This window comes from Rousettus aegyptiacus, unplaced genomic scaffold (assembly GCF_014176215.1).
Source record: "Rousettus aegyptiacus isolate mRouAeg1 unplaced genomic scaffold, mRouAeg1.p scaffold_m13_p_1, whole genome shotgun sequence".
Lineage (NCBI taxonomy): Eukaryota > Metazoa > Chordata > Mammalia > Chiroptera > Pteropodidae > Rousettus > Rousettus aegyptiacus.
In genome coordinates, this window is record NW_023416284.1 from 2,721,278 (window position 1) to 2,745,921 (window position 24,644).

The following is a 24,644-nucleotide window of genomic DNA, read 5'->3' on the forward strand; positions in this document are numbered from 1 at the left end:
ACTAATCGTCCTTCGCCATGCGCCTCGGCGAGTGGCTGGCAGTCTCAGAAAGGAGGTGCCCCCCACGGGGTCGCCCTGGGGTCCCCAACAGCACCCGTGGCCCCAAGATGACGACACAGGGCAGGACGCTGCTGACCCCGCGAGGGCCTGGCGGCCGGGACGTCACAAAGGCAGGCCGAGCGCTCCCAGGCCCTCTGCTCAGGCCCGGCAGGTCACCGACCCCTCTCCAGGCGCATGGCCCCGTGCCGCCCTCCCCCAAGTCCCCTCCGTGGAACCCTCAGTCCGCACCTCCTCAGACGGGGCACGGGGGTCACAGCAGTTCCGCTTAACGGCGGCACACTGACGGCTTCTTCCCTAAGATCGGGGACAAGCAAGGACGCCCACCGGGCCGCCCCACGGAGCGTCTCCCCAGGAGGGGCAGCCAGGTGCATCGGGGCGAGCGAGAGCGAGAAGGGGGGAGGGGCGGACACGGAGATGGAGAGCTGTCGTTCTCACGGCGATGTGATTTTTCACATGCGGACCCTAAAACGATCTGCAGCCAAAGGGTTATAATTAATAAGGGAACGTAGTGATGTTTCCGGGTACAGATCAATACACATGAGTCGATTATATGCTTGACATGAGCCCAGTGTTTTAAAGTGAAACTTTTAAAAAGAGACCGTGTCGTTACGTGGTGGTTTCACGACGGTCCTCGTGTTATCGTCCTTTAAACCACATTCGGGTTGTATCTATCCTTCTGAATACTCTCCAAGAAGAGCTTTAAAGGCCCACGGTGAGAGGTGGGGGAAACGACTCAGCGAGACCCGTGCCGTTCTGCAAAGACCTCCAGGGTCCAGGATTCAGGGAGCCGCCCCGTGTGCACGCGAACAACGTTTTCCAGAAGGGTCCGCGAGGCGGCGGCGTCTCCCCGGGGCGTGTAACGGGAAGCTGCAGGGGGCGGCGGACACTGTGACTCTCGCTGTGTCCCTGCCGGTTTGTTTTGGCGACTTCTGCGGAGCACACGCGTCACTCGAGAAAGACGTCTCATCCGCCGCGTGACGCCGGGCAGCCGACGGGGCGGGGCGCACTGCGGGAAGCTCATGCTGGCACGCGGCGGAGCCTGGACACGGTCACCGGCCACCGGCTGCGACGGCTCCTCACGGCTCTGCGGGGGGCTGTCGCCTCCTCCCGGCCCCTCCCCGCACCGGGAGCCTGGGCTCTCGCACCTGCTGGGACTCTGCCTTCCCCACATGCCACCGGCCGAAGCAAGTCACACAGTCAAGTCACAGGACCCCCTACGGGGGACACTACCAGGAAGACAGCGCCGGGTAGGACCCACGTGGCCCTGAGCTCCTCGCAGCTCCTCCCCTGCACAAGCTCCTTAGTCCTCCCAGGGGTCTGTGCGGTAGAAGCTACCAGAACCGCACCTCACAGAGCGGCGACGGAGGCACCTCGGAGAGGCCACAGAAGTAGGGATACGAGCCTGGGCCCGGCTGCAGCTCCAGGATCCTGGCCACGCCCACTGCCGGGCCAAGGCGAGAGGAAGGGAGGTCGAGGCCAGGAGAGTCTGGGGCCTCAGACCTCAACCGGCCCCCGCCCTCGTCCCCCCCACGGAAGTGTGTCCACCGGGGACCGCGGGATCAGGCGTGTGTCCCAGCAGGTCACCCTGACTGCTGTGGGGTTGGGCTAGAGGCCAGCGTGGAAGCCAGCCCAGCGAGGAGAGGAGTGCAGGGCCCAGCCCGAGCCTGCAGCCCAGGCCTTTGTGTGCCCTTGGGGACCTGGCCCCGCCCACGATGCCACCCCCCTTTCTTCGGAGAGTCTCTAGCCTCCCCTCCGAGCCCCAGGCCTCACCTCCCCACCTGCACTTCTGCAGGAAGCTGCTGAGCCTTCTCAGTTCATTAGAAGCTCATCTTAGTGACTCTAAGGTAGGAGGCGGCAAGAAGATTAAAATGTTAATGAAGCTGCATTCGGAGCCACGGGAGCCACGGGAGCCACGGGAGCCACGGGAGCCACGGGTGTGCGGATCAGCCCTGCGGCCAGGCGGGGAGGGGGGGGGGACACCTGCAGAACAGAGGGGCGTTTCTGCTGGGATGGCCGGCAACCCGCTCCCCACCCCCACACCGCGAAGGGGAAACCGGGGAAAACAGCCTGTAAGTGGCGCCTACACACGGCCCACGGGGAACGCGGATTAAAGGCTGGGAAGTGCCCCAGCAGCCTTTCAAGCTGCTCTCCCCTTCCCCGCTGCAGGTCCGTATCTAAGGAAATGGGTAACAGCGCCTTCCGTATCTAAGGAAATGGGTAGCAGCGTCTTCCGTATCTAAGGAGATGGGTAGCAGCGCCTCTCAAACCGTGACTCGCGGGAACTGAAGGAGGAGACAGTAACTGAATCCCCACACGCTCCGTCCCTCTCGCTGTCCCTCCTCTGCCTGAGGAGACCTCGCTCTGGGCAGTGTCACCCCTTTGCCAGTACTGAGCTGTGACTCCAACTCTGGCATGCGTGTTGAATTCTTCCTACACTCTCCGCCAAAGGACCCTCTTCCTCTCTCGGGGCAGGGCTTGGTCTCCCCGCCACTCGGGGACATTTGCCCCGTCCTGCACCAGCTGCACCTCCCGGGGACAAACGCACCACCCTGGTGCACGGTTACGTCAAGGCTGAATCTTCTTTAGAACTGTGAGTCACAGATCAGCTCAGGATGGCTGTGGGGCCACAGAGCAGACAGGCGGAGGCTGATGCTGCTCCACGCGGCCCCGCCGCTGGAGGAGGCCACCTCTGAGGGAGGGGACGGCCACCCTGGGACTTCTCCACATGCCCCAGAGGTGCCCGGTAGTGGTGGTGGTTCGTGGGTCCTTCCTGAGATTCACACCCAGCTGTCCTTCCTGCTGGCTGGTTACAGGGATATGTAAGACCCCTGGGGCTGCGTGGGTCCCCGACCCCCCAGTTCCCTAGGGCCAGTAACAAATAACGGGGTGCCTTTAAAACAACAGGAAAGCTCAGAGTGCAGGCGAGGGCGGGGCCGCTTCCCCCCAGGGAGGGTCGGCCCAGGCCTGTCACGGCCCCCGGTGGCTTCCAGCAGTCCTCGATGTCTCCCGGCCAGCCAACGTCACTCAGCCTCTGCCTCCGTCACTGCGTGGCCATCCCGTGTTCCCCCAGTAAGGACACACTACTAAGTTAGGGGACCCCCCAATCCAATGTGATCACACCGCGCTCCTTACCTTACTCATACCTGCGAAGGCCCTAATCCCAAATAAGCTCCCTTTCCAAGATTCTGAGGGGACATGAGTTTTTCTTGGGGGGGACACTACTCAACCTACTACTGGTGGGGTGCCTGTTACTCAGCCCATCCTCCAACTTGCACCCGGCCTTCAAGGCCTCCCAGCCACCTCGGAGCGGCGAGGAGCAGCGTGGGGACACGGCTGACCAGGGCAGGCCCCCCACACGGCCGCCCTCAGCTGGGCACGGCCCCCCACGGCCCAGCGTAGACCTGCTTTGCTTTGGGGCCCACGGGGCGTGGCTGGCAGGTGTGTCCCGCCCAGTTAGGTTCGGGTTGCACGTGGAGCTCGGCCCCCGTCCGCCCGCAGGAAGGGCCTCCGAGTTCATGGCCATCCACCACGCTCAAGGGCAGCGACCCCGCCGGGCCCAGGCCGCCCGGGCCCAGGCTTGCTTGGACTATTCCTCAGGCAGCCGCTGGCTGTCCCCGCCCTCCCTCGCTGGGCCCTTCCTCGTGAAGGCCTCAGCTCACACCCCAGAGCGGCTACGCTCAGGTGGCGGGGGGTCGGCAGCGCACGCACCTCAACCCCGTACGCACCTCGACCCCGTGCACTGGGAGAAAGACCGTCGACGACACACAAGGGTGGTTTTTCCCAACCTCAGGCCACGATTTCAAAAGGCACCTGAATTTATTTCTAAATGGAGACAAACGTGGCATTAAATCATTATCAGACGGGAGGGCGCGAAGCTGCTAATTGGCTTTCATATGACTCCATTTAGTTAGAAGCAGCTTTCGACAGGGGTGGGAGGGGGAGAGCAGGAGGGGAGAGGGGGAGCCACAGTAAAACACGCCCTCGATGGAAACGGCCCGGTCCCCTCTGAAAGACGGGGCGTCTGTGTGCAGGCGACAGCAGCTCGGGGGATCCGCGCCGGGCCCGGCTTCCTCCCGCGGTCACCTGACGCACACGCAGTGGCCGTCGGGGCTCAGAGTCAGGTGCTGGTCTGAGTCTCGGGGTCAGCGCACTGGGTTCTCGCGGGAAGGGTGCAGGCCAGCCTGCCCGGGGCGTTGGGCCCAGAGAAGGGCCCGGAACCGGCCAGATCACAGCCAGGGAACCAGCTTTCCTTTAATGTTGAGAAGTTATCATCAAAGAAACCTCTGTCCTTTGCCAGAAAGGACAAAGGGAGAAAACCACTCACAACAGCACCTGGGGCCTGACTCTTGCTGCCGGAGGCGGCTGCGAGGCCTCACCTGGCCCAGGACAGGGCTGTGTGCCAGAGCGACCAGAAGGCTGGTGGGCCAGGGGCGGGGCCTACAGGAGGGATGGGGAGAGGGGCGGAGGACAAGGACGCGCCGTGCGCGTGTGTGCACACGTGTGTGTGCGTGTGTGCATGTATGTATACATGTGTGTGCGTGAGGACAGCCTGCCTTTCTGACTTAACAGAGCACAGACCCCTCCCCCCACCCCCCTCCCCCGCTGCGGCCAGCGCAGCCTCAGCCCGCGAGCACCAGGTGTGGGTGGCACGGACCCCTCCCCCCGCCAGCCTCGGACGCGTGCCGGGCCAGGTCGCTGAGGAAGGGCGGGGCACTCATGCAGCCCCGGTCCAGGACAGGGCACCGGCCGGTCCCCCCAGCCCATCGGCCCCTTGTCGCCCCCGCTCCCCACTCGTCCTGCCCCCTCTGCCCTCTGCTCAGGGGCCTCGCCGCCTGTCTGAGCGGGCCCCTCTCACGTCCTCCCATGTCCCCATCCCAAACCCTGGAGCCTGGGAAACGGGACTTCACAGCCGGGATGACGTTACGGGACTTGAGATGGAGCTTCTAAGCCAGACTCCCCAGAACCGGGAGGAGATGTGGCAACAGAAGCAGAGGTCACTGTCTGCAGAGGTCACTGTCTGCAGAGGTCACTGTCTCGCCTCGTCTCCCGCCACCCATCAGGCCGGAGCAGGTTCAGGAGGCGGCCATAGGCCACCTGCCTGTCCCTCAGCCACTCTGTCCTCGAGGGAAAACCAGGCTTATGCGTCAGACAGAAAACCTCTAACAACGATGAAATGGCAAGAGAAAACGCAGAAATTTAGTGTTTCGGATATAACTTTTAAAAAAGATAGGAATACCAGTATAAAACACTGCATAGCAAATGATGTTTGTACAAAATCCAGTAAGGAAACATAATTTTATCATTTAAGATGATTCATAAAAATCATTTTGCTAAAAGCAAATCAAACATTCGAGTCTCTCGTGTGCAACAGGAAATGATGAGCCCCACACAGCCTGAGGACGGGGACACCGGGCAGCGGCTCCGCAGGACTTGAGAGCCACTGTGGGTCAGCCAGTGGGGACAAGGCGCTCCCTCCAGGTGGTGGCCCCCTGAGCAGCCGCAGGAACAGTGCCCGCGAGGCCACCGCCTCACTGGTACACGACCTTCACGCAAAACGTCTCCTCGTTCTTGTCTTCGTGGTCGTTGATGTACACCAGCACCTCCTCGGCCCCGGGGCCCCGGCGGGGCGCGAACCGCAGGCCGATCGTGTAGGTCTCTCCGCCGCCCACCTGGGAACGAGCAGCGCAATCCCAGCGTCCAGGCCGCGTCCGCGCAGGCGCACTGACGAGTTCCCACGCTGACCGGACGCGGGCCCGGGGGCGCGGGGAGCAGCGGGGGAGGGGAGCCGGCGGCCTCCCGGGGCCTGCTGAAGGCCGAGGCGGGAGAGGAAGCTGCTCCCCGGAGCCCCGCTGCCCACGCCCGCTGCCCACGGTCACCGCCCCTGCCCCGCCCCGCCCCCGCCCCGCCCCGCGGCCCCGGGAAGAGGCGGAGCCTGCGGGTCGCCGCGCCGCACCTGGAAGGTGTCCTCCTTGAACTGCAGCAGGTCGGGGTGGTCGCTGTGCAGGTGGTACGTCCTCCGGGAGGGGTAGGGGTTGGTGTAGGTGATCCGCTTGTTGGCGCCCTTCCCCTCCCCCGCCGCCATGGTGATCTCGAAGGCCTGTGGGGGGGGCGGGGGGCGGCGGTCAGCCGGGCCCCTCCTCCAGGCTCCTCCTGAGCCCGCTGGGGACATCTCCGTAAGCAGGACCGACAGCGCCCCCCCCCCCAGCCCGGCTGACCGACCTGTCCGGGCAGAGAGAACGGGAGGGGGAAACCCCGCCTGGACCGGTGCGCCTGGGTCAGGGGCCGCTGACAGCTGACACACCCCCCACCCCACACCACCGCCCCTCCAGACCTTGGAAATGAGAGGTGGGCGGCAGGAGAGGCACACGAGCCACGAGGCCACCAGCTGGTGACAGTCCACGTCGACCACGCTGAGATGGACGAACCGGGCGCCCGCCCTGCGGGGCCTCACGGCCACGTGCAGGTCCTGCAGGCCGCGGGGCGGCAGCACGAAGACGCCTTTGGGGTCCATCTGCGAGGAGGCGAGGGGGCGGGTGAGGCGCAGCCCTCGCGCTGCAGGCGGGGCCTCCTGGTGCCCGCGCCGCCCACGGGGAGGGAGGGGAGGGTGGCCCCAAGGGGAGCCCGCCATTCAGGGGAGGCGGACTGCTGGGGGCCACGCGGCCGGCAAGAGGTCAGGATCTGAAGCCGAGCCCAACCTCGCAGTCAGAGCCAGCGCCACCGCGTGCCACTGTCTGTCACGGTCTGCGTCAGCCTCTGAGTCCCGGTCTGGGCCACCGTCCGTCGCGGTGTCTGCCGGGCAAGTCCCCTCCTCCCCCAACGCGGCAACGACCCCCAGTGTCTGCACCACCTTGGCAGAGGGCGTCTCGGCAGCTCGGGCTCTGAGCGCCGCCGGCAGGGTGTGCGCGGCCCCACCACGCAGAGGGACGGCGGTGGCCGGGGGTGTGCGCGGTCCCACCACGCAGAGGGACGGCGGTGGCCCAGCCCATCCCAGGGAAGGGTGACGATGGGGAGGGGCCGGGAAACACCTCGGGGACCCGGTGGCCCGTACCGTCAGCTCCTGGGGGTGCGAGGTGAAAGCCTTCACGTTCCTGACGGTCTGCGTGCCCCGGAGGACGAGGGCCAGGCGGGTCCGCTGGCCCGTGACGCAGGCGACGTCCACACGCTGCAGGGAGTGGAGGCAGACCTGCCAGATCTGGACGGGCGTGGCCAGCCAGCGGTCCCTATGCAGGACAGAGCGGTGGCGGTGTCGGCGAGGACGCGGCACAGACGGGGCCGGGAGGGTGGCGGCCGCCACCTTGCGCCACCCCCCTCCCGGGTGGGAGGCCTCGAGGGGGACGCCACCCCCCCCCAGGCGGGAGGCCTCGGGGGGCTGCAGCTTCGGCCCGACGTCGACACCCCCCAGGGCCCCGAGGGTGAACGAGGACGTGGGCTCGAGCCGTCCGCGCCCTGGGCCGGCGTAACCCCGCACCAGGTCCCAGGCAAGCCCATGGGCGGCCCGATGCGGCAGAGGATGTGGGCTCGGGGGTCACGCAGGCCAGAGCGTGGGAGCCCGCGCCAGCTGCCTGGTGCCCAGGACGCCGGCCCCTCACTGCAGAATGGGCTCCGTCGTGCCTCCCCCATCGTCCTCGGGCTGAGGACAAAGCTCTGTGCGTCCACACAGCAGGTGAAGGCCCTTGGCCGGACAGGCACTGACGCAGGTCACACCCTGCCCCGTTCCGGGAAGCGCCACGCGACCCCCTCCGCCTCCCACCAGTTTTCAAGGTCTTCAAAGAGCTGGGCGCCAGCACTTCTGAGGAACGGGGAAGGCACAGGGTATGTGCGCTGGGTGAGGGAGGCGAAGGGGCAATTCGGTCCGCCTCCGGCATCGAAGGACAATGACGGCACTTTCCCTTGGCCCGCGAGGGGCAGGGGACCACTGCGTAGAGCTCAGGCTCCGTGGGCAGACCGCAGCGACAGGCAGGGGCAGCCGGCGTCCCAGGCACTGTTTGGGGCAGGCGCTGCCTGGCCGTCTCTCCCCGGTGGACTCACTGCATCAGCCCTCAGCCGTTGGTGCCACTCTGAGCAGAGGGCACCCTCTGCCAGGCCCCTGCCAGCCCTGGAGCCTCGGCCCGCAGAGCAAAAGGCCCAGGCCTGCCGCCCCGCCCCCCGCCCGCGCGGCCAGGTTTCCGGGTTCAGCACTCACGCATAAATGGTGATGAAGAAGTCTTTCCTCTCCGGGCTCGGGCCACTAGCCACCTTCAGGAAGACATCCCTCGGCTCCCCAGGGCCCTGCCAGACGGTGGAGCCATTGCTCAGATCCAGATGCCGTCGGTCCCCCGCGCCCCGCCCCCCACGTCCACATGAAGCAAAGGCAGGTTGGAACCAGCCCTGACACCATTTTAATTTTCTGTCCTAGTGAGAATTCACAATTTTTTGTTTTCACTGCAGAAGAGAAAATCATTAACTTCTTGATTTTAGATTGAGTTCAGTGATTATATTCTGCGGGAGATTGTATCCATCTCCTTACCAGCCAAATACAATCTCGGCCATTCTTTACACAATGGCAATTAATAAGTGCCTTAATTACCTGCTCACTTCATTCACTTTGCCTGCTTTTTTTTCTAACTTAAGTTCAGATAATCAATGATCTGCCAGCAGACAAAAATGAAAACTCATTCGTGAAGCTCTGCCAAGTGGCAAAATAGCCATTTAGCACCTTAGAAGCTGCGTGAGGACCTGCAGGGGCCCAGGGTGCGGGCGGGGGCGGGCGGGGGTGGCCAGGGGCCAGCAGTGGCCGGCGGCGGCGGGGACCCTGCGAGGAAGGACTTCCCGAGACAGAGCCCAGCACACTCACCACGCTCTGGGTCTCACAGATGACGTTCGGGTCGCTGCAGCGGACGTGGAGCGGGGGCGCCTCACCTCGCACGCCCACGGGAGCACCTGGCAACACCCGCACGAACGTCTGTCCCGTGGGCCCTGAGGCGGCGGCGGTGCCACCCACCCGGCCCCGCCACGCGGACGCGGGCGCTTCGGGCTTGGCCCCCTCCCGGGGGCTCATCCAAAGGGGGCGGCCGAAGAGTAAGCGGCCGTGCCCGGAGCCAGGCGCCCGGCGTGCGAGGCTTTGCGTGAGCCGCGCCGGACGGAAGCGAGTGTCCCTGGGCGTGACCTGGGGCCCACCCTCCCATCTCAGAGGTGGCAAGAAGGTCGCCGTTTCAGATGCGAAAGGCGGGTGGTAGGATTTACGGATGTGCCACGTCACTGGGAAGACGTCGCCCCAGGGGAAAACCCTTCTGCACCCGCTGAACCCACACGGCCAGCCGCGAGGACGCAGGGCGCCTGCCTGGAAGCGTGTGCCAGGGAGGCAGGCGGATGGCCTTCTTCAGGAAGGTGAGCTCGGGGTGGTAGAAGCGGAAGACCTGGTCCACCACGGGCGGCTGCGGCTCCACCGTCAGGCGCAGCACGGCGATGGGCTGCCCGCCGCTGGCCCGGAACAGGACCTGCCGGCGGGCGAGGCGCGGTGTCGCGGCGTGCACAGCACGGCAGTCCCCGCGGTCCCCTCACCGCCCCCCACGAGGCGGAAGGACCGCCGCGCAGAGGGGACGGCACCCAGCAAGGGTCTGCACGCGCCACGCTCCCCCCACGCGTGTGTCACGCGTGGCTGCTGCTGCTGCCGCCATTCCGTCAGGCGCACGCCTGGGACCGACGTCCACACCACCGCTGCCACTGTGCGCCTGTGACCGGCACGTGCGCGAGCTGGGAGGCGGCCCAGGAGCAGCTGGACGTGAGCCGTGCCGGGTCCTCTGGGGAGGTGCCCGCACGTGGGCGCGCGGTCTTTGATTCCAGGAGGCTGTGCCTAAACCCGAGGGCTAGAAACATAGGCTGCTTTTTCCAAACGAAAGTTGCTTACTAAAAACTTATTTGTCGAGAGAAGTCCTAGTCTGGACAGCTGACCCAATAGGCGTGACTCCACGACTCGGCCAGGCCCCGCGAGCCCCAGGCCGGGCCGCCCCCCATCCATGCAAAACTGGGCCACGGACGAACCTTCCACGTGTGAAGGGCGATCTACTTCAGTAAGTTATGTGGGGGAATCTTTCAGGCGCACGTGTGTCAAAGGATACGCATGTAAACGTGTTTAACTCGCGAACGGTAACGTCGGCCACCTCGGGGCCCGCGTCCCCACCCGGAACGGCACGAGCCCACGCGGCTGCGCCCCCCTGCCCTCCCCCCGCCCCACGGTCACCGTCCCCCGCTCTGCTCTGCCGTCCTCCCGCCTTCGGCCTTCAAGCAGCGGTTTGGTTCTGCGTTTCTGGAGCTTCGTCTGGAGCGTGACATCGTGAGTCTGTCCTGGCTCCTCCTGTGTGCTCACTCGACCTTACGTCCTGGCTGAGGAGCCCCCACCCCAGACCCCTTTCCTGTCATCTGTGCCCCGACAGCCTTGCCAGACTCCCCCGCCATGCTGAGACGTCAAGTCTCAAACGACTGTGAATGCACCTGTGTGCCCATCATGAGCGCGGTCTCCCACCTGGCCCCCCGCTCTGCTCCGGGCCCCTGCAGCCACTCCTGGGGGTCTGACCACAGAGAACACCCAAGCTCAGGGATGAGGGGACCCTGCCCCCTGTCCGCCCCCCGCCTGTCCGCCTGCCCCAGTGACCGTCCCGGCCTCGTCCAGCAGAGGCAGGCCACCTGCGGCGGGACCCGGGTGCGCTCTGCACTTTCCAACGGCGCAGCCCCGGCCTGCACCGGCCAGCGGCACCCTCAGCCCCACGGCCCCTCCTCTGAGCGCCTGAGTCCTAGGTTTCCAGCTCTGTCCCTTGGTGCCCCAGAGCCTGGCATGGCAGGCGGGGGCTTCCCGCCATCTCTGCCCCCTTCGGGTTCTGTTTACTCTTCCGGTCACCCGCTCACGACCTTACACCTAGTCAGCCCTTCACAGCAGGTTCTCTCTGTCCCCCACATGCTGCTGGATGTGCCAGCTTCTGGGGGAGGGACGAGCTGCACCCGGCCCTGCGGACACGGAGCCCGGATCCCCGATGGCCCCCCGGCCCTCCCCGCAGCACAGCCGCCACCCAGGCACACTTCGTGTGTGGCCGTCGGTCCCTCCCCCAGGACGGGGGGCACGAGGGCAGCGACCTGGCCGCTTGTTCCCTGCTGTCCGAGCAGCTGGGGTTCAGGGGACTGAACCCTCAGGGCATAAGCACCGAGCAGGCCATCGGCACCTCAGAGCCGCGGGCCTGTGACAAGAGGGACCCTGCTGGGCTGAACCTCGTTCCAGACTCGGAGCAGTGCTGCTTCTGCACCCGGACCCGCGGGACAACGACCCCGCCTTCCGAGAGCCGGCACCGCAGCTGGGGTCCCCAGACGCAGCTGTCACGCGGGGTCTCGCCCGGGGCCGGGACCGCCACCGGACGTCGCACACGTGGCCGGCGGCGTGCGGGCCGAACGCGTCTGTTTTGCACGGGGGCCACGGGGGCCACTGCCCTGGTCTTCAGGACGCACGCGCTCTGAGCCTCTCAGAGCGGCGGGCAGCACGTCGACAGCCATCCTCGAATCGCTCGGGGAGACAGACACGCACAGACAGAATGAGGAGGCGGCTGTAAGACGCCAACGACCGGGAAGTCCGGGTACGTGACACACAGGAATTCTCCACGCTGTTCTCACGACTTTCCCCTACATTTGGGATTACTTCAAAATAATAAGTTTTAAAGAGAAAGGCACAGGAGCTACCTTGAAAGGGATGCCAGGGCTGGGGTGGGGGACCGTTCCAGCATCCGGGGCCCGTCACGGCCGTGAGACCCAGCAAGCGAAACCCACGCGCTCACAACAAGACGCCAGAACCACCGAGCACCTTCGGGGGGTGCCGGGCCACCGCGCATTACTTTAAAGCGTTATGAATATGACATTTAACAAAACGTTTTACGGATAAACAAAGGGCAAGTGCCCGACGTTTCCCCTGACCCTGTGGTATAAACTGCCGATGAGCTAAAGATCGGATTACCAGAAGCAGCACAGCTCAGGGCAGCAGGGAGGAGGAGCAGGATTTCTCCACTTTCCGCCCTGGTCAGATAATGAGCGTGGGCAACGACCCGCAGGTGGCCCCATCGGGCCACGCGAACGACCAGGCGCCTTCACTGTGCCGGCGACCGAGCTCGGCCCGCAGTGGCCGGCCCACGCCAGCGGCTGCGGAGGCAGAGTGGGGGGACGGGGCGCTCCCAGGGCAGTGCAGCGGGCACCGGGGCGGCTGGCTGCACCCGGAGCGGCCAGGACCTGCTTCCGCGCTAGACGCCCCGCCTGGCAGCCGCACCGGCGTCTGGCGGAAGCTGTCGCCGTCCTGTTCAGACGTGAAAAGTCCACCTCCGAGGGCCCCGCCCCCACGCCCTCCCTCCAGCGGGCACAGAGAAGGACAGAGGGGCCGGGGCCAAGCGGCCCGAGGGAGCGTGGAGCTCCCGACAAACGTCGCTCAGTGCCCTCGGGGGCCGCCTGCTCGCCCCGACCGCGTGCGTACTGGGGCCCGAGGTCTGCAGTGCTGTCCCCGCACCTTGGCGTGTCTGGTGAGCACCGCGCCGGACTTCCCAGGGGGCTTGGCGTCTGCGTCCTCGGATCCCAGCTCAGCGGAGGCCTGTGGCAAACCGATCGGCGCCAGCGGTCACAGGCGTAGCCGTGGCCCGCCAGGCGCCTCTTTCCACCTGCAGGGAAGGCCGCCACCCTGCGTCTCGTTTATTCTCACAGTGGCCCCCCGAAGAGGCCTCGGAGGCCACAGGAGCTCTGCAGCGGGAGTCCCGCACGCTGAGCCGGCTCCACCGGGGGCGGAGGCCTGACGTCTTCACCGCTGTCCTTAGGTCCCCTGTCCCCACAGTGCGTCTAGAGCCTGCACGGAAGTCTGGGAGCCTCTAGGATCCTTTAGGCCACTTAAGGGTGATCCCTAACCCACAAACTGACCTCAAGGGTCAGTATAAAAACAACCACACGCCCACCCCCATCTCTCTCACACACACACCCTCGCATCCTCACGGGGAACCTCAGTCCCGGCACCCCGCGGACGAGAAGGGGCAGAGGGCAGGAACCGCGGGGTACTGGTGCTGGCGACGGCCGCCGCCTCCGGAGGCCCCAGGCCCTGCCGCCAGCTCGGGAGAGGCAGGGATGCCTCGCCCTTCGTGAGGCCCAGCACGTTCGTAGGAAAAGTGAAGTGGCTGGGGCCACTGCGCTCGGCGGAGGTGCCAGGGCGCGTGGGGACAAGTAGAGGAGGCGACCAGCTGGCCACGGCCCGGAGGGGCACCTGCGAAACGCTGGGACCCCTCAAGTCCCCACTGGCTGAGCCAGCGGGGCCCCCACCTGGGGGGCGGAGAAGGTCTGGTACTTGAAGGGCACGTGAGCGGTCTCCCGCGGGCGCAGAAAGAGCTGGGGCGCGGGGCCGCCCAGGCGGAACATGTCCTCCTCCACCGGCGTGTGCAGGTCGGCCGCCTCCTTGAAGTGCCTCCACTCGCGGCTGTCCAGGATGAGGCTGGGGGAGGGGGCGCAGTGCTCAGGAGAAACTGCTCCTCCCCGTGAGACCGCGGGGGAGGGGGGGAGCCGCTCGGGACCCTGGGACGAGCCGCCTGAGTCGCCTCAGCTTTGCGCAGACCTCCGCCCCCCGCCTGGCCTGCTGGGCGCCCCCACCTGAGCTCGGGGCTGTCCACCTCCACGGTGACCGTGTGCGCCGTGCTGTGGGGGTTCCTGAGCGCGAACTCGAAGAACTCGGCGGTGCCCGGCGCGGCGTGCACGGTGTGCTCCGTGGTGATGGCCCGGCGCAGTGCGCAGGCGATGCTCTGCGCCTTCACGCACTCCCGGTAGGCGGCGATGACCTGCAGGTCCCTCGCGTGCCGGGCGCGGACGCTCTGCTGAGCCTGCGGACGACGCGAGGGTCGGGAACGGGAGAGCACCCCCTGCAGGGCGCCCTTCCCGGCCCGACACCCCAAAACCGCATTTCTGGAGTCACCACTGCCCCCTTCCTCAGCACACCGGGCTAGAACGCGGCATGCCTGTCCCTCCGCAGGAGGCCCGCAGGCACCCCGGGCCTCCCCGCCCTGCAGGTGGCAACCCTATGGGAGGAGGGGTCTGCCCTACGAGCTCTTGAAGCCAACCCCGGCATCGGCCCTGCCCACAGCCAAGCAGAGGTCGCGCTCCGGCCCTCTGCTGTTCCTGTCTACCTCTCAATCCCGCCCCGCGCAGGAAAGGGCGATGGTGCTCACTGGGCCCCTCGGGCCCCCACGGGCAGCAGACACCGCTGCAGGCCCCGGTAACGGGTTCGGAGACAGGCATGTGGCCCTGACAGAGGAGAGACGGGCGAGCCGTCTGCGGGGGTTTCTGAGACGGAAAGCTCTCTCTCCCGTGGCACCTGGCAGGGGACGACGGCACCACCACGTGTCACGGCGTGGCACAGGCCTGGGACTGCTGGGAGGTCACTGCACAGGGCTGGTCCCTGGGGACGCTGCCTGAGCCACGGATGCGGCCCCGCGTCGGCACTTCCGGGGGCTGTCAGGTTACTGTGGCAACGGCCTGCATGGTCGCCAAATCGGCACCAGGCCTGGAGAGCCGGGCGTCCGCTGAAATGTGCAGCGAGGCCAGAGTCCAGGCCGAGGGCCCAGCCACCCTGTCCCTGCGCAGACCGCATGGGCCGGGCTGTCACCTGTGGCCCCAAAGAACGACCTGCACGAGGAGATGACCCGCCAGCCCCTCGGCCCAGGCCCACGGAGGAGGAGCTCGGACCAAGGCCTCCTGGGCCCGGAGCCTCCACCACGCACAGCGGCCAGCGCTGGCCAGCGGCAGGCACAGATTACGGTGAGTGACCCTCACAAGAGGCCTGTGACGGAAACGCTGGCATCTGGCCCCACGCTGTGCTCCTGACCCCGGCACAGCACCTTCCGCAAGGAGCCCCGAGCCACTCGCCTCCCTCAAGCCCATAGCGATGGCCGCAGGCCCGACTTGGCGGGGACAGGAAGCCGCACGTCAGGCTGCTCTCTGCTCCCGGTCGTGGCCTCCAGGGCCCACGACGTCCCCATGAAGCCTGGCTCGCATGCGAAGGACTCGGAGGACACGGCGCCTGGGCCCTGACCCGCCCCCGGCCTGCTCCCCGCTGACCGGATCCCCACCCTTCTCCGAGGGAAGGCTGTAAAATCTCTAAAAGGATAGAAACCTTCGTGTATGTGACAAATTGAGTTACTTTCACCTCAAAATTCTCCAGGGCTACCGACCCGGGAATCGTTAGAATTTAGTGGGAAATGCTCTTGAGTTTAGAAACCCAATTGCTTCCCCTTGGCCGCTGTGTTCGCGGAGAGGTTTCTGAGCCTTCAGCTCCTCTAACGGGACCCGTCGAGTAAGAGGAACCAGGCAAACCGGTGACGACCTGCGGCGACGCCGGCGGCTACGCTGACGGGGCTCGTGCCGGCGCCAGGCCCGGCCACCGAGGCGACGCCGACAGCGCCGAGGTGCCTCCGGGCGGCTCCAGGGTCCCCGCCCGCCCTCAGAGGCTGCCGTCGGGGACAGGGGAGAATGCAGGCACACTGGGACCCGAGCGGGAGGCCCGTCCCGGCCCCGGCCACACCGGCCGCCCCCTCGGTCCGTCCTCACGGCGCAGACTCTGCCCCGCTCTGCCCGGCGACCCCGCTTGCCCCGCCAGCTCCGTCCGGGCCCCGGCCCCCGTCCCCGGTGCCCTCTCCTCCCCCGCCAGCCTGAGCCTTCGCCGGCCGATCCATCCGTGCCCCCCACCCACCGCGAGCCCCACGGCCAGGGCCACGGCTCGCTGGCACAGGCTCTGGCCCCTGGAGAAGGGGCGTGGTCTGTCAGGCACCTGCCTTCAGGTACGGGGTCATCTCGAGGACCTTCCTCGAGGCCCCGGCTGGTCACTCTACGAAGCCGCGAGGCAGCGCCGTGCCCTGCTCCCACTTCTCAGCTGCGAAGGGTCGATTTAGATTTCAGCCAAAAACGAACGTTTCCCTGGTCTCAACAGCCCAGGAGACAGAAGCTGGTTACGGCTCCAGTCCCCAAACCCCAGGGGCCCTCGGAATCCCCTGCAGAGCCTTCTTAAAAACCAGGGCTCCCGGAACTCCCCAAACCAACGGGCAAGAGGATCTCCGGAGTGGAGGCTGAGAACGGGCTTTTATCCGGAGCTCTCCAGGTCATCGGCCGTGAGGGCGAAGCCCGGCTCGTACGCTCTCCTCTTGGGGCAGAGACAGCAGGGTCTGGGAGAGGAGCGAGCCTGTGGGGGCGGGGGGGGGGGGCGCTGCTTTCTCTCCAATGACCCTGGTTGGAGCCCGGGGAAGCAAGCGCACAGGGCACAGAGCACTCACCAGCACGCTGGTCACCCGGTGGCCGAGCTCCACTCCAGACTCCCGCAGACGCACGGTCCTCATCCGCTCCAGCTTGCGCCTGCGGGTGGCGTCCGCCTCGCGGCCGGCGCCCTGGGGCCCCCTGCTCCCCGGCGACTGTGTGGGGGTGAAGAGCATGGCGGCCAGCTCACTGTCCACGTCGGCCAGCTTCTGCGCCTGGACCACGCTTTTCCCTGCCGGGCGGGTAAGGTGTCGAGATCCGTGCTGTGAGCAGACGCCGCGCCCGACCTCCCGGGGCCTCCTCGGCCGAGGGGGGCTCAGAGCGGGTCTGGCCTCTGCACGTTCTCAGGTGGCGAGCAAGACGGCGATCACGTGGCTCGGTCTCCACAGCGCCCTCCTTCACCAGCCGGGTCCCCATGCGGTCACCACACACACCTCCGGCCCCCCCGGGGTGCTCCGCGCCGCGGCGAAGCAGAGCCCCCCACACCCGCCCGCCCCTTCTTCCGTCACAAGTAAACCGTCCCCGGGTCCCTCGCCACCGCTCCGTTGTAAAGCACTTAACTGCTTCTCCGATGCCACAGGTTGGTGTACACACCTTAAGTGGTCACCCCCAAAAGAGCATTTCCCGTGTCTCTGGGGCGCAGGTGTGCAGGGTGGGAGGTCCAGCCTGGACCAGGTTCGAGCACCGAGGCGCACGGTCCGGGGAGAGGGACCGGGATAGGAGGCCGGGGCTTAATCGACAAGATCGCGGGTTCAGATGCGTGACCCGCCAGACGCCTCTGCCGGTTCCCAAGAAACCAGATGCGAAACTCCAGGGAGACCGGCGGGCTGCAGCGTGGCCAGGAAGCACTGGACACCTGCTCAGAACTGCACGGCTTCCCGAGTGCACACCTGGCCCGGGGGGCCGGGGTGGGGGGGCGGCCTTCTGACGGAGCGCCTGTCCTCTGGCTCGGTCTGAACAGGGACGCGAGGACTGGCGCTCCAGGGGCCCCCGATTTCCTCGGCAAACCTCACTGGTCACCACTCGAGTGCCACCTGGCGGACCCCGGACCCGCTGGGCCACAGGCTCTACAGACACTCTCAGCCTCTGTCCCTGTGACGGGGGGGCTCCTCCACCCACCCTCTGGGGGGCCAAAGCCATCAGCTGGGGACAGAGGCACACTGGCTCCAAAGCAGTAAATCCAGTTCAAGGTCACATTCAAGTCCCCTTAACCACACAACTGGCTAAGTCACCCGACCTCTCTTGGCCTGTTTCTTGAACGTTAAAATGATGAAGCTGGCCCAAAACAGACTCTCATCCTCCCTGGGTCACGGTCACAGACCCCTCTGAGCCTGTCCCCTGGCGAATGTGCGAGGACCCACAAAGTTCGGGCTGGAGTTTCAGGGGACTCCTGGGACCCTAGAGCTCATATGAGCTGGAACCAAAGGCCCCCCCTAGTTCCAACCGGCCACGGCCCTGGGCCTCCCTCCTGGAGCCCGGGTTCGAGGCCGTCAAAGTCAGAGGAAGCCACGCAGGGTTCATGCGGACGGTCCGCGACGAGAAGGAGAGACTTAAAGGGCCCACCCCACTCTCCATCCCCATGACGAGCATTTCAGTCGGGTCTGTGCATCGCCTTGAGGGGACGGAAAAACTTCCTGCTGTGAAAACTATCTCACTGAGCCTGGATCTCTATTCCCCACGCTTCCCAATTAATTTATGCTTCTTCCCAACACAGGGAGTTTCAAATAAGTTTATAAAAATCAGTCAATGTTCAACCTGACTTTTTCATTTCCTTTAACCAAAAACAAACCCCACTCATGGGATGATTTCTCTATGAAACAGCACGGGCGGCTTCCACGAGCCGGGTCCAGCGTCCCGGGTGTGAGGCGTGGGGAACGGATGTGGCCCGCCGGTCCTCCAACGCAGGACGCTAAGCCGGACAGTGGCAGCCAGCACTCTGCCCCCAGGCCCGAGGGGCCTGGGCACCAGCACCACGCCCGCGTGTTCACGTGTGCGCACACGCAGCCCCCCCCTCGGTGCACACGCGTGCACGACCCGCTGCCCTCACTCACGTGTCGGGCCCCCACGCGAGAGGAGGCTGCCTCCCTCGAAGCGGGCAGCTCCGTCGTTCGAGACGACCCGGGACCTGGACGGTGGCAACGCGCTGGAATCCCTCGCTCTCGGTTCACACAAGTGACCTAAACGGAAAACCCCAGCGCGAGACTTTACTACCGAAACGGAGTCTGGGGAAACACCCGCGTGCCCGCGAGGGTCCGGCTTGCGGACGCCCCCACCCCGACCCGCTAGCGGCCCCGACTTCCACTCGGCGCTGAGTCTGCAGCTGAGGCAGACGGCAGGAGCGGGCCGTCCGCACGCCCCCCGCCCCGGGCGCCCGCCCTCCCTCCCCAGGTGGGTCGAGGCCCCGCGCGCCGCGCCGTCGGGCCCGGCAGCCCCTCCACGCACGCCGGCCCACGCACGTCACACGCCCCAGGAGGGCCTCTGTGCACACGTGCCGGCGCCTGGCTCCCGGCACACGCGGAGGCACAAGGGCGTCGCAGTCTAGAACCTTCTCGAGCTGCTTCCGTGGAGGAGCACCTGCACGAGGCGTGCTCGGGGTGGGGGGTGGGGGGTATAGGGGGACGGGGCTCCGCCCAGAGGCAGCGCTCACGCCCGAGGACCTCTGGCCAGCTCTGAGCAGGTGAGGAGTTCTGGCCACAGGAACACTTCTCCCGGAGGGTGGGGCCCTACCTGGGAACCCTTGGCCTCCCCACGGGGACCTGACAGCCACCTCCCATGAGGCGGCACAGGCTAAGAGAGGTCGAGATCGAGGTCACATTCTGAATCGAGGCGCAGGAAATGCGCATCTGCTGGTCCCCGCAGGGGGGGATGCGCTGGCGAGCTTGCCGATCACTGCTGAGTGCCCCTGAGTGCCCCGGTCAGGGGCCATTTCCTCCTCTCCGCCTCCGCTCCGCCCTGGGAGGGCGAGGCGGCCTCCTCCTCCTCGGAGTTACCTGCTGCTCTTGGCCTGGTGACAAGCGCAGCACCTGCGGGGAGGCGGCTGTCTGCCAGGGCGAGCTCGGTCTGGGACGTCGGCGCACCCACCCGCCCGCAGGGATGAAGGCGATTCTGTGCCCAGCTGCCTGGCAGAAACGGCTGTCGACTCGTTCTGGGCCGAGGGTGGGGAGGGAGTGCCCGCCCTGCCCAGGGAGGCTGGCCGCCCTCTCCAGACCCCAGGGGACAGCGGCTGGAGACCGAGCCCACGCAGGTGAGGACGAAGGCCTGATCCGGCGGTGGGGCGAGGCGGACTCAGCAAGGAGACTCCCCTGCTGACGTGGCGCAAAGGCCGGTGAGCAGCGGGCAGCGTCCTCCCCGTCCTCGCGGGCTGCGCGTTCCTCCGGCCGTCTGGAGCGCGTTCTGAACCTCAGCGCCTGCCGGCCTCCCTGCCAGGCTTCCTGCAAAGGGCCTCCCGGTCGCCTGCCCGGCCGCCGTGCGCTCGGCTCAGGAAGCGGCCCTGGCAAACGTTGCCGTGGTCGCTGCTCCCGCGTCTTCCCTCAAGGCCATCAGAAGCCGGGCGGGGCACGAGCCCATTCGGAGCCCCCCCTCCCCGAGGCAGTGTCCACGGCCCGGGCCGGAGACCCTGGCTCGAGCCCCTGTCCACATGCTGAGAAACCAGGCCTGGAGTCCGGTTCTGCCCGCGAGGCACTCACACCGTCCGGACACCGAACAGCAGGGCTGCCGCCTCCCGTCTGGCCAGCGACAAAGCCACCGGGGGTCTCCCCGGGGTTACGGCCCCTGCTGCTGCGCCCGTCGGCCACCCCGGTGTCGGTCTGGCCCCGTGCTGGACAGCAGCCCTCACGGGAGGCCGGCTCGTCCCACAGAGCCACGGACGCCGCTTCTCCCACAGCCTCGCTCAGGGGTCATCCAGACGCCCCCGCCTCCAGGCTCGGCGATCCCGGCGGACACCGACCCTCCCTCCGGCCCTGTGTCCTGAGAACGAGCTTCGGAACCAGAACCGCCAGGACCCCTCCGCTGTGCTCCAGGCACCCCCACCCCCAGCGGCCCCGTTCCCTCCTGGGGAGTTCATCGTCCCCTGCACACTGAGGCTGGTAAGTCGTTGGCTAAAACACATTTTCTTGTCCCCATGGGACCTATTTTTGACCCCTGACAGCAGCCCACCCTCGTGATGCCTGTCCCAAAAGAATCTGGTGTCAACACCCTTCTCACAGATGAGGTGCTCTGTCACCTGAGGTCTGAGAACAGAGTTCCGAGGCCAGCTGGGCCCCCAGACTTGCTTCTCGACCCGTCCACGAATGCTCCCACCACCGTGGAGGTCACTAGGGACGGGGCGGGGACAAGGAAGGGCTGGCAGCGTTCCCGAGGACCCCAGATCCGCGAAGGAGACAGACGAGCAAAGAAGCGGGGCGGGGCGGGGGCGGGGAGCCTGGCCAAGCAGGGCGGGGGCAGCAGCCCGGTCAGGGCCCGGACAGGCAGGCCTCTCGCACCCAGCTCCCTGCTTTCCGCGCGAGGGGGGTGCAGTGCCCCCGGACCCCCGCCCTCCATCTCTGCCGCCAGCTCAGAGACGGTCCAGGCTCCCAGCACTGCCCCGTCTCTTCCACGGTGAGGGGTGCTCGGGCCCACGGGCCTTGGCGAGCTCTCCCCGGCTCCCCAAGACCCACTGCCCAGTCACCCAGTAGGTCGGCACGTGCCAGCTGCACTCCCCATGGCACAACGGCTTCATGCCACACCGAGGGAAGCCTGACCCTCCCATAGCCTTCTCTACCCCATTAATCTGATGGCTCGGGGTCCCCCTGCATGGCAGGTGAGGCCACCTTCGGTCCTCCACATCTAACCAAAATGAGTGCCGGGCTATTTTAAGCCTCTGAGAGACATGCAGAAGCCAAGGCCAGGATCCAGTCCAGACAGTGTGCAGGTGACCAGCGTCCTTGGAGCTCGGGCCCTCAGGAGGACTGCCGAATGTCACCACCGCGTGTGGGAGCACGTGGTCCCCTCCCAGACAGTCACGGGGCATCCCCGCCCTTCATGACCTTCTCCTCCTCCTGTGTTTGTCCTCAGACCCCCGACTTGTTTAGAAGGGACAATACAGTAGACGAGGTGAATTTACATTTGCATAGCGACTCAAGGGCCGTCCAGGGGCAAAGGTGCCGCACTTCACGGGGACACGACTTGCCACCTGAAACTGCTGCAGTGGGACCGAAGGTCGCAGCCGAGGCCACACACCTGCTACGGGAGGGAAGCCCGGCACGTTCGCACGGCCCCCGATGCAGCCACCCCTGCCCCACGCTCTGCCGCGGGCGCCAAGCACCTCGCCACTGGCTGACCCCAAACGCGGCCGCTTGTCATGGTCCACACCGTCCAGTGCTCCTGCAACCCTGAGGACACGGGACCCTGACCCCGAGCTGGGTGTCGGGGCTGCCTGCGTCCACCAGGGAGGCCCCGAGGACAGGCTGCAGGTACTGGGGACAATGGAGCTCCCGGCTGAACTGCGGGTCACAGGGCACGGCCAGGACCACGGGGTGAAAGGACCCGGCTCCTGGGGCGTCCACGTGACGGAAGGGCCTCGAGAGGCAGACGCGGAGGGGGCTGTGGTGAGCACGAGTGTGCGTGTGCGCCGAGAAGCCGCCAGCCACGGGGACCCCCGTGGAAAGAGTCGCCGGGGGCCGGGGCGCAGGCCCCCTCCGCGGCCTCACGCCCGAACACGCCGCGCGCGCCGTGGCTGCGGAAGGCACGGAGCGCCGCCCAGGCCGGGCCGTCGTCCAGCCCCCCGTCCTGTGCCTGCTGCTTGGCGCGTAAGTTTTACGAAGAAACAAAAGCCACAGCACCTCTGTTTTCCAAAACACGCCAAGCGCGCAGGGGAGACGGCGGCGTGGCCGCACCGGCGCGGCGAGCCACGTGCGGCCTCTGTCCTTGGCGGCCGCGGCCCGGCGCGCACAGCGCAGCCTCTCACGCCGGCATCTCAGATGCCCTCTCCCGGGAGCTTATCTCCCTCTTGCAGGCAAAGTATGAAAATGACAATTTAAGATAACACATAATGGAGCTAATCTTTCTTCTGAAGATAAGATTTTAACACCCGGAGTCACTGCACATTTGTGGGCTGGTGAATTAAATGTAAAAATAAGCCGCCATCGCGGCAGCAGAGGGCCTCCCGCTCCTCCCTCGGCCCTGCGCGCTTTTGAACAACGTCTGCTCCTCACATGTGGCTCATTTATTTCTCAGAACCTAATTGAGTTTTGCTGTTCCCACATTGTCTGCTTCGCAGGCTGCCTGGGATCCTACATTTGTAAACAAGCAGGCAGGAACCTCAGACCCGACTTGATGAGCTGCGCTTCCCGGCGGCGCCCGGCCCCCACTCGCCCGCGCTGTCGGCTGGGGCAGATGTGGCCCAGGGGAGTCGAGCCTTTAAGCTCAGGCTGGGTCCTGAGGAATGGAAAATTCCCCGGTAAAACAGCAGAGGTTTGAGCCCCGCCCAGACAGACACGACGCCACAAGCCTCAGGTGGTTGGCTTTGTCCGGCTTTGGATTCTGCCCAGAAGAATCCAGTCCCTCCACAGCCCCCGCAGGGGAGACAGTGGGCTCGTCACGAGCACACAGGGGCTCACGCTGGCCCACGGCCTGGGGGCAGCCTCGGTCCTGTCCCATGAGGGGCTCAGTCGCGCCCACCCCGGCCACACCCGGCCCTGACCCCCTCCACACCCTGCACGTGGAAGGAGGAGAATCAGGCCGCCTCTCCCAGGAGAAACTCTCGGGACACCATGTGACGAGCTCCCCTCCACGGTGAGGCAGCTCTGTGGGCTGACGCTCCCAACGAAGATCTCTCCTAGAACCCGTCACTTTGAGGACTGTCACCGTGGCACCCCAGGGACAGCACCAGGAAACAAAATGTGGGCAAGACCCAGATGGCCAAGGGTCCCAAGTCCTGATCAGAAATCAGGAACACAGACGACCGGTGCCGGGACAGGCTCAGTGGCCGAGAGCTGACGCCCAAGGGTCAAGGCCAGGCTCAGCGACCAAGGGTAGCCCCAGCGGGCAGGGCAGACGCTCAGCGGTCAGGGCAGACTCAGCGGTCAGGGCAGACTCAGCGGGCAGGGCAGACGCTCAGCGGTCAGGGCAGACTCAGCGGTCAGGGCAGACTCAGCGGTCAGGGCAGACTCAGCGGTCAGGGCAGACGCTCAGTGGTCAGGGCAGACTCAGCGGTCAGGGCAGACTCAGCGGTCAGGGCAGACTCAGTGGTCGAGGACTGATGCTCAGTGGTCAAGCTAATAGTTTTCCTGAACTCCTACCCAGTACACGATGCCCACAGTGCGGCCACTGCCCTGGGAGCTCGTGTTCAGCTGGGAAGGGCAGTGGCTGCCCAGGAAACGACGCAGCTTCGGGGACACTCACCCACGTTGGCCAAGGTCAGGTGCAGCAGGCCCTTCAGCACCGTGTGGACGCCGATGGACTTGACGCTGCCAAACCCGGTCCCGTCTCCACTCACCACCGTGGCGTCCTGTTCGTATTCGGTGGCCACGACCTCGAGCTCGTGTGAGACCTGCACGGCCGGCCGGCCCTGGCGCAGGAGGTGCTGTGGGGGAGGAAGGCGCGGTGAGGGCGCGGGGCAGGGCCCACCGCTGAAACCCTGAGCGCTCCTCCACGATCCTCTGGTGACACGCGGCCCGACTCGCCCGCTGAGTGGGCACCAGGGATGCCCGCCCTGGAGGGCCCCCCGTGGGCAGAGACGAGACGGAGCAGCAGAACAAGGCGGGGACGCCGCGCGAAGCCCCCCTCCGGGTCGGTGGGGGCTCCGTGGCCTGAAGTGGACTTTTCAAAACAAAGATGCACGTGCGGGCAGGAAAGGCCGAGGGGCACGCCAGGTCCGGGTACCGGGTACAGAGCCCCTCCCCCTGCCGGGGCCAGGAGCGGGGGGCTTTAGCACGGCTGGAGGATGGGCGGCGGGGTCAGAGGGGGGCTGTGGGGGCTGGAGCCAGACCACCGGTGTGTCCATGCCAGGCCTGGCTGGCCAGCCCGGGGCGAGAGCAGACACGCGGGATCAGGACCTGGCCTGTTTCCTCAGGTTTGGCCCCTCGGCACAGGGGTGATGGGACCACAGGTCACCTCAGGGCCCGGGGGGACCCGCCTCCCGTGAGGCTGTGGGAAGGTCGCCTGACCTCTCAACTAGTGCTCCTCCCGCACGACCGCGAGCCTGGGCCCAGGCCGCGTCCAGAGTTCTGGCGCCACCACCGCAGCGGACGCCGTCAGCTCCAGGGGCGGTGGCCCGGCCAGCCCCAGCCCAGGGTGCCTGCGGCCACCCTGACGTGGAGCCGCCCCAT

The 24,644-nt window shown here is 66.4% G+C and overlaps 1 protein-coding gene across 12 annotated transcripts in view; it reads right to left on the reverse strand.

Annotated features, from left to right (window-relative positions):
* Positions 1-5,231: 5,231 nt before the first annotated feature.
* The window catches only part of NPHP4 (nephrocystin 4), an 85,611-nt gene continuing 66,198 nt past the window's right edge, over positions 5,232-24,644 (reverse strand). For 11 of the 12 annotated variants that reach the window (XM_036228011.1, XM_036228021.1, XM_036228016.1 and 8 more), the window contains 13 exons: positions 23,719-23,899; positions 18,390-18,515; positions 16,359-16,570; positions 13,690-13,916; positions 13,366-13,534; positions 12,572-12,652; positions 9,380-9,536; positions 8,894-8,979; positions 8,243-8,328; positions 7,109-7,280; positions 6,392-6,571; positions 6,014-6,157; positions 5,232-5,729 (listed from right to left, as the gene is read on the reverse strand). In XM_036228011.1, coding sequence (XP_036083904.1) covers positions 5,589-5,729; positions 6,014-6,157; positions 6,392-6,571; positions 7,109-7,280; positions 8,243-8,328; positions 8,894-8,979; positions 9,380-9,536; positions 12,572-12,652; positions 13,366-13,534; positions 13,690-13,916; positions 16,359-16,570; positions 18,390-18,515; positions 23,719-23,899 — 1,962 coding nt within the window. In that variant the 3' untranslated portion in view covers positions 5,232-5,588. Of the gene's footprint in view, positions 5,730-6,013; positions 6,158-6,391; positions 6,572-7,108; positions 7,281-8,242; positions 8,329-8,893; positions 8,980-9,379; positions 9,537-12,571; positions 12,653-13,365; positions 13,535-13,689; positions 13,917-16,358; positions 16,571-18,389; positions 18,516-23,718; positions 23,900-24,644 lie in introns of those variants that run through there. The other variant, XM_036228019.1, reaches the window with a different exon arrangement.